The sequence below is a fragment of the Silurus aristotelis genome (assembly GCF_946808225.1).
Source record: "Silurus aristotelis genome assembly, chromosome: 25".
Classification (NCBI taxonomy): domain Eukaryota; kingdom Metazoa; phylum Chordata; class Actinopteri; order Siluriformes; family Siluridae; genus Silurus; species Silurus aristotelis.
Window position 1 is genome coordinate 5,993,768 of NC_139598.1, and position 8,979 is coordinate 6,002,746.

The window sequence follows — 8,979 nt, forward strand, 5'->3', positions numbered from 1 at the left end:
AATTAATGTATTATTTTATAGTGTCTTGCAAAAGTTTGGAAACACTTTTATGTTTTTTGAGAGACACATGTATCTTCCTTTTGTTTCAATGCAACAAACTATTCAATGAAACAGAATGAAGATTTACTTTGAATAAATGAATATATAAATGTACAGATGTTACACTTTATTTGCATTGAAAAATCCTCCCTTATCACGAATACCAGTTTTACACAATCTTGGCATTCGGACAGTTCATTTCTCTAAACATTCAGCTGAAAATGTTTTAGAGCCACAAATGACAAATTTGGACTCCACAGACCATTCTTGCAGACAACCAGTGTCCATTTCTAGGAACAGAAATACGCATGTGTTTAAAAATCGAAGAATGACTATAGTGAATGAACTCCACCATAGTGTTTCCAAACTTTTCACACGCTTTGTTCATAATATAATTATTTCCTACATCCATTAATTTAATACACCGAAAACATTTATTTCTCACTTAATTAAAACATTAACTTTTATATATTTAATAAACTAAATAAATAAATTGGTGTAATACATTTTATTTACAAAATTATTTGTCTTTATGATGATCTTGTATTATTTATTACATTGTTTGTATAGTTTTAGTTGTTTATGATCGACATTAAAAACGTTCAGTATTTTTTTATAATATTTAAAATGTAAAAAAATTGTTCAGTTATAAAAAATATATAATCGTATTGTAAGGTATCGTATCGCGTATACCCGGAGTGTATCGTGACATCCCGCTACAGATTGAATCGTCTCAGTGGAAACGTTTATATCTGATTCAATCTGGCAACCCGAAGAGGAAGGGGCAAAACAGCAGAGCCACCAAGAAAGGAAGAAACGGCAGATAATTTCCTTTAGCTTTAACCCGATTATAAGGTGCTTAAAGAAACGTTATAAAGGCAGAAAGACGCGTTATAACGCCGGACTGAGGCTCACTCAGCACACAGCACATCCTCAGACTATCATGCAGAACAGTAAGAGTGTAAGAGTCCCACCTCGGCACGTTCATACTCTATAGTTAGCTCAGTTAGCGACTTAGCACAGAAGTTAGCGTGTTAGCTAACACACCAGCCCTGCCTAAAAAAGGCGTTTAAAAATACAACAAATCCAAGTTTTACTCTAGAAACTCCAGAGGTGCGTTTATTTCTGTTTCTTTATTTGTTTAGTCATTTGTTTGTTTGGTGTTTATCCACAGTTTAGCTCAGAATCCCCTGTTTTGACTTTGTTAGTGCCTGCTAGCTTCGTTAGCATCTCCACGTTAGTATTTCCAATAAACAGAAAAAAAATATTTACGCTGTAATTAATAAATATATTTAAAAATAATCATCCTACAACACCACCACGACAGCTGTTGTTTTAATAAATGTATTTTTAGGGCTGAATGTGTAGGCCTGGTCCATGCTAAGAGAGCTTTGTTTAGTTAGGCCCATACCTAGCTTAAAGCTACATGAGTGAGAGGTTCATTGTAGTGCTATAAGAGGTAAATAAAGGGACAATTTTAATGAAATAATTTAGCTTCAGTTTAGAAAAATATTGTTCTTATTGCCAATTTTGCGTAGTCAATAGTATATATGCTACCTGGCTAACAAACTAGCAGGCACAACAAAGCTAATTCTAATGTGTTAAATTCTATGGTAATATATGTGTGTGTGTGTGTGTGTGTGTGTGTGTGTGTGTGTATGTATGTATATATATATATATATATATATATATATATATATATGTATATGTATATGTGTATATATATATATATATATATATATATATGTGTATGTATATATGTATGTATATGTGTATATATATATATGTATGTATGTATGTATATGTGTATATGTATGTGTATATGTGTGTATATATGTATATGTATGTATATACACATACATACATTATGCAAACCAAACAGAACCTTTGCTATGTTTCCATACGGACGGTTTTAATTGCCGGATGTGTGCATCATAGAGGATTTTGGTGTTTGATTTGAGACTTGCCGCATTAGTAAATCAAATGTTGTGATTAAAAATAATTTTTCGTTGGAGTTTATTTTTTTTAATTTTTTTATTAACTGAGTAAAGAGAAGTAACATAATAAGAAACATAAATGTGTAAAAAATTTATTTTGAAGTCAATATATAGACTAAATGCAAACAATATTCTATCTATCTATCTATCTATCTATCTATCTATCTATCTATCTATCTATCTATCTATCTATCTATCTATCTATCTAAAATGCAAAACATACTGATACTAAATAGTAAATTAAAATACACATAAAACAAACTTTTTTACCTTTACTTTCTGGCTCTTTCATCGCTTTTAATCGCTTTCGAAAGCCTCTGTTTCCACAGGCGTGAAAACTTTGGGAAAGAAAAAAAAAAACTAAAAAAGGCTACATTTTCTTTGACTGAAACCGCCATCTCAGTATACACAATACTAAAAACACTTTACTGAGTTTACACTTGTCCACAATGTTTGCATGTTAAATTTGGCAAGGAAAATGTTTACAATACTTCTGTTGTTGGCAGCTGTGGGGAATATTAGCTCATAAATTGCCCAAGGATTAACACTACAGGAAATAATAGACCTTTTTTTAACATGCTATACTTTGTGACACACTAATTCCAATTTTGGATACTATTTAGGACTGATAGTAGAATTGAGAAACAGCAAGAGGAATTTAGACAGGAAAGATTTGCTCAGTGCATTCACACATTTACCATGTTTTTATTTTTTTAATCCTTACAGATGAGGAGGATTACAGTGTTGTGATCAGCCTTTCCCAGTCACATGGAAGGATAGTAACCATTGACTATCACCTCCCATGCCGTGGAAACATCAGAATGAAGAAGACGTTCAGCCTTAAGACGTTCCGAAAGTCGTTTAACATCAAGGGCAAAGAGGATGGAGAATTTGTGATGCTCCAAAAGCCGTCGTTGACCCCCGAGTTCACGAAAGACGATTCTCTTTTTGGAAATTGTTACACCAAAGAGCTAGCTTGCGACCTCCATGGTGAGGACTTGAGGGCCCACAAGAACAGATCAAAGAGTGAAAGTCTGATGGGGACTTTAAAAAGGAGACTTTCCTCCAAGCAGAAACCTAAAAGTAAAGGCGGGTCAGCCTCAGTGGGCTTGGGAGACGATGACGACACGTTCTCGTCCTCTTCGGTCCCCATAAGCTTTAACGAAGCCAAAACCCAGCGCCCTTTAAGATCAGCTTCTCTGCGGAGTCATCATTACAGCCCGTCCCCCTGGCCCATAAGACCTGTTGACCCTGAAGAAGCTTGTATTAAGATGGAGGTGAAGGTAAAAGCCATGGTTCACACGCCAAGCTCCAGTCCGTCCCTTAACGGCGTCAGAAAAGAATTCCATGACATCCAAATGGAGGGACTTTTTGACGATCGAAGTGAATCTATGAAGAATTTGGAGCCCCCAAACAGTGACTTGCATTTAAACATGGAAGAACATGTGCCTGTAGTTATCGGACTGAGCCCTCAGGACTACATCCAGTACACCATGCCTTTAGATGAGGGAATGTACCCCGAATCATCCCACTCGTTGTGCTTGGATGGCACCTCACCAATCGAGGTAATGGAACAAGTCAATGACGAATCATTGAATGTGGATCAAGGCCATGTCCACCATGATCTTTTAACTTCGGATATTCTCATGGATCAGTCCATGAATGGGAATGTGCTTGGTACTCCAGGAATGAATTCAGGATCCGAAGCTCCTTCACTCTCACCCTCACTTTCTCCGGTTTCCACTGGCGAAATCCCAAGAACCTATTCCGGATACGGTGGTGCCGATTCGCACGTTGCCGAAAGGATGAGGCACCATCTTAATTTCGACCCAAATTTTGCTCCCGGTGTCAGCAGGGTATACGATTCAGTACAAAGCAGTGGACCAATGGTTGTCACAAGCCTCACTGAAGAGCTGAAGAAGTTGGCTAAGCAGGGTTGGTACTGGGGACCCATAACAAGATGGGAAGCCGAGGACAAACTCCTTGACCTTTCCGACGGTTCTTTTCTGGTGCGAGATAGCTCGGATGATCGCTATCTCCTCAGTTTGAGCTTTCGCTCGCAAGGCAAGACTCTCCACACCAGGATCGAACACTCGAACGGAAGGTTCAGCTTTTACGAACAGCCCGATGTCGAGGGTCACACGTCCATCGTCGACCTCATCGAGCACTCTATTAAAGACTCCGAAAGCGGCGCGTTCTGTTACTCCAGATCGCGCCAGCCGGGATCCGCGACATACCCGGTCCGGTTGACCAATCCCGTGTCTCGTTTCATGCAAGTGCGTTCGCTGCAGTACTTGTGCCGGTTCGTTATTCGACAGTACACGCGGATTGATCTGATTCAGAAACTACCTTTACCAAACAAAATGAAAGATTACTTGCAGGAAAAGCACTACTGAACTGGGAACCAGTAGTAAAATTGCACTTTTGGATTAAGTTGATGTTAAATGGTTTACAAACATTTTGTGGAGCTCAAGTGATCCGTTAGGTTTGTTTTGTTTCAAAAGCATTAGTTTAACTCATCTTGGTAAATTTGTTGTTGCTCAGATTCAATACTTAGGTACACTTTCCTGTTTTGAGCAATCGGGGAACCTGACAGTAGAGTTCTAATCCAACAGTGTGTGACGAGCTAAAGTCACTCCTTCTCTTCCAAGCCCTTGAAGTTATTGATTTTTGCTGCTGTTATAACATAACATTTTATACACACTATATGGGCAAACGTTTGTGGACACCAGACCAGATGCGTTGGATGTGCTTTTTGAGCATATTACTCCACATGTCCCCATGCACTTGAATTAGGCGTGTGGGTGTGGAGATTTGTGCTCATTCAACCACAAGGGCGTTAGTTGTCAGGTACTGATGTAGGTGAAGATTCCTGGGGTGCAGTCAGTGTTCCAATTTTATTCCAAAAGTGTTCAGTAGGGTTGAGTTGGCTTCTTTATGCTTGTACATCGATATGTGGTAAAAGCGGCGATTTAATAGAAGTGACAAAAGGGATGACCGGATTCGCTCCCAAAAAGAGTTTTTCTTTTTTACTTGCCAATTTTCCAGTAACGGTAAAAAAAATTCCAACAAGGATTAAATGGATTCAGAATCAGCTCAGCCAGTTGGCAGTATGGTAAGTGCTGCTGCACCGGACAATGCTAATGCTGAAACTTGTATGTAAGGAAATTACTGCGAAAGTAAATACAAAGAAGTCAACCGAGAGGTTCATTCGAATCTGTTATAACATTGGTAAAAGACTGAAAACGTACGTCGTTCAGGGTGGATTTTCCTTTTAAGCGCCGCGATGCTGCTAAAAGTCAAAATAAGGTTAAAAATGCCAGACATAACAGACCGATGTCAGAACAAAATATTAATCAGGCTCAGAAACCTATGCTTAATTGTTTAATTTGCATTCATATCACACACTTTGCTCCAGGCCTGTTAATACATATCAGTGCAAGGGCAAGAGGATTGATTGGTGCACGAACAGATGAATCAATCTGTTCTAATTAAAGCAATCTCAGTGATACTTTAGATTTTGAAAAAAACCTTTTTTTTTTTATTTTATGTATTTTTTTCAAATTTCACGTGAAAATTTTTTTTTTAATTAACGGCGGTACTTTTATTTAGATTAATTGAAGAGATGAATGAAGTCGTTGTCCAAATGTACCAAATCAATCAAACGTTGACGAATAGCTTTTTATTTGGAAATCAGATTTGGTAGCGAAACGATTGTGATTTGGCGAACCTTAGCTCTTCTGATAGAGCTTTGATTATGATATGACACTCGCTCCTCCGTTACTAACGTGTGATCTACAATGTGAACTAGAAATACACCGATCAGGCATTACATTATGACATTATGACTGGTGAAGTGAAAAACACTGATTATCTCATCGTGGCACCTGTTAGCGGGTGGGATATTATTAGGCAGCAAGTGAACATTTTGTCCTTAATGTTGACGTGTTAGAAGCAGGAAAAATGGGCGAGCGTAAGGATTTGAGTTTGACAAGGGCTAAATTGTGACCTTTAGACGACTGGGTCAGAGCATCTCCAAAAAACCTGTAGCTCTTGTGGGATGTTCTGGTCTGCAGTGGTCAGTATCTATCAAAAGTGCTCCAAGGAAGGAACAGTGGTGAACCGGTGACATGGTCACGGGCAGCCGAGGCTCATTGGCTGAAGAAGTTCATGCTGTTAATGCTCGACAGGTCAGGAGTGTTTCGGCAGCAAAATGGGACCAACACAATGTTAGGAAGGTGCCTATAATGTTACGCCTGATCAGTGTGAACAGGAAGCATTTTATCATTTTACTCTCTAGAACCGAAGCAACCGTTTCCGTAGATCATATTTTTAATATTCGCTTTTTACATTCAGTTTATTAGTAAACCAAGACAACCTTCCATCATCTCAATTAGTATTTACTTTGTTCAGGATTAACAATAATGAAGCCGATAATAATGCACCTTCAGTGGCAGCTACGGATAACCGTGTCCGATTGAAACAAGACTGCACCCGGTGATCAGGTTCCTCGATCAGCACATTCATCCAATCGTTTTTTTTCCGAATCTCCGCAACAACAAATTGACGTTTTTTGTTACACCGCGAATGCAGATTTGTATTAGGCATGCGCCGATAATCAGTTGTATAATTATAGCAGGATGTACGTCTAACTCATTTCTCTTATCCTAAACACAAAATATCTTCAGTAACCCTGCGTACATTCAGGTCGTGTCTCACCCCCCCGCCCCCCTTCCCCCCAAGGCTTTTTCAACCGATTCAAAAGCAATCCTGCCATTCTGTTGAAAATGTTTGAGAACGGCTTTTTCTTTCTAATCATTTAATCAATCAGTTAATGCAATATCGGCACATGCCTTCACAAATATTACTTTACATATCCAACCTGCAGGTCAAACATACATGCCAAGGATCTCGTTGTGTTCAAAGGGAACAGATGAAGAATGCTGTTTTTTTGTTGTTGTTTTTTTCCTTTATGTTTGTGTGTGTGATATTTGTGCTTCCTACAGTATTTCATCAAATTGTTTTTATCACTATCAATGTTGTGTTTTAACATCTCGGTTTTCGCCCCAAACGTATCAACTTAACGTAAGGAGCAGTCGCGGAATAGTAATTGATGGTATTAATGAATTGTTTTTGTTGGGAGAAACAATTGTGGAACTCTGGGTGAGTGATGTCATTCACGAGCACAGCTTTATACAGATGTGTTACTTCATTTGGGAATAAAGTCAGTGACTGAAGTTTTTCACCACCAAAGATTAATGAATATTATAATTACGTACAATATAGCAAAAACACACAGCCTGCCGGAAAAGCCACACGCTAAAATCACCGTACACCGCCTTTTTCTTTGATTATAGCATGGCATCACTTCAATAAGCTCATGCAATGTCATCACATGATTATTTTTTGTCCAGAATTGCATTCATTTCTTGCCAAAATGTTTGACGGTGCTCTGCGAAAATGAAGAAGATGCTCAAGAAAATGCTCTGCGTTTCTCCAGGACGTCCCAAAGATTCTCATTGGGGTTGAAACCTTTCACAATTTTTCACAAAATATATTTCATGATTCGTTTAAAAAGATTGAAATATTATGTATTTACATTATATGGAAACAGGCCAATGTTTGAAAATCACCTTTCTTTTCTTCATTTTGGTTAGTGTTAACTGCAATAAACAACATTTTACAAGTAAAAAAACAAAACAAAAAAAAAAAAAGAGCGGCTATATGACACCAATTTGACTGTACTCAACCTGTAACAGAGACAAATCAAATGCAAAACTCAAATGTAGCCACATCAGCACCAGCCATTAAATCACTACATCGGTATAGCATAACTATGTTTACTGTTTAGAGGGGGCTTACAGTATATGGGATTACCTGTAGAGGAGCCTGAGCTTTTTAAAGCTCAGCTATTTCCCTCTGTATTTAAAAAAAGATAAAAAAAATAAGAACAAACAAGAGCTGCTACATCACAATCAAACATGACAACAATGCAAAAATTGCTACTCAATTTACCAACCAGACAAAGAATTAATCGTGTTCTGGATAATATTCATTTCATAATAAGGAATACAACATAATGACCTGTGTTCTAGGCAATTCTTTTTGGTTGTACAACAGTAAGTCCATAATGTTCAAAAAGTTAGTTTCTATTATTGCTGCATCCCCGAACTCTATTCTGTCTCGCCCTCTCGAAAAGATAAGTTAAAAGTCTTCAGTAGGGTTGAGGTCAGTGGTCAGGGCACTGTGCTGGCGGCTTCCACACCAACCTTGGCAAGCGATGTCTTTACTGAGCTATTGGAACAGGTTTGAACTCTGGGCCCCTGAAGAGACAACTAAATGACATGCAAGTATAGGTGTAGGTGTGATGGAAGATTTCCACATACCTTTGGCCATATAGTGTGATTTTACAAAACTTACATCCAACAATGAGTAAGACAATGGACCTCCAGCAGCACCTCTGGAATTTTCTGATTGACTTAACACCGTTTCCAAAATGTAGTGTCATTTGGTGTTTTGAAGATGGTGGTAGAAATCTAATACATTATTCTGCCATAGGTTTAACAGTAAGTAGTGAGTGTGAAGACTATAGCATCCAAATGACTTCTCTAAAAGGGAGCTGGTGGATTTAAACCATACCAGCAAATCAAATGCATCAATCCACAATGATTCTTCTTCGTCAACCATCTGTATTTTCTTTTCATACAGAATAAACAGCTGTAGTATACTTATAGTGTAGTAGACAGTATAGTATACAGTGATCAGGCATAACATTATGAGCACCTGCCTAATTATAGTGTTGGTCCCCCTTTTGCTGCCAAAACAGTCCTGCTCCGTTGAGCAGAATGACCTTCTTTAGCAATTTGGACAGGAGCTTGTCTGTTGGATCAGACCATACGGGGCCAGCCTTCGCTCTCTACATCCATCAATGAGCCTCGGCCAC

General features: G+C 38.2%; 1 protein-coding gene across 2 annotated transcripts; it reads left to right on the forward strand.

Moving 5' to 3' along the window:
• Positions 1 to 762: 762 nt before the first annotated feature.
• Positions 763 to 7,289, forward strand: socs6a (suppressor of cytokine signaling 6a). 2 transcript variants are annotated; one of them, XM_083530302.1, is made up of 2 exons: positions 763 to 1,000; positions 2,763 to 7,289. In XM_083530302.1, the coding sequence occupies exon 2, from the start codon at positions 2,858 to 2,860 to the stop codon at positions 4,430 to 4,432; it is 1,575 nt and encodes a 524-aa protein (XP_083386428.1). In that variant the 5' UTR covers positions 763 to 1,000; positions 2,763 to 2,857; the 3' UTR covers positions 4,433 to 7,289. The 2 variants fall into 2 exon arrangements, with proteins under 2 accessions (XP_083386428.1, XP_083386427.1); XM_083530301.1 differs by having other exon boundaries at positions 769 to 1,152.
• Positions 7,290 to 8,979: the final 1,690 nt, after the last annotated feature.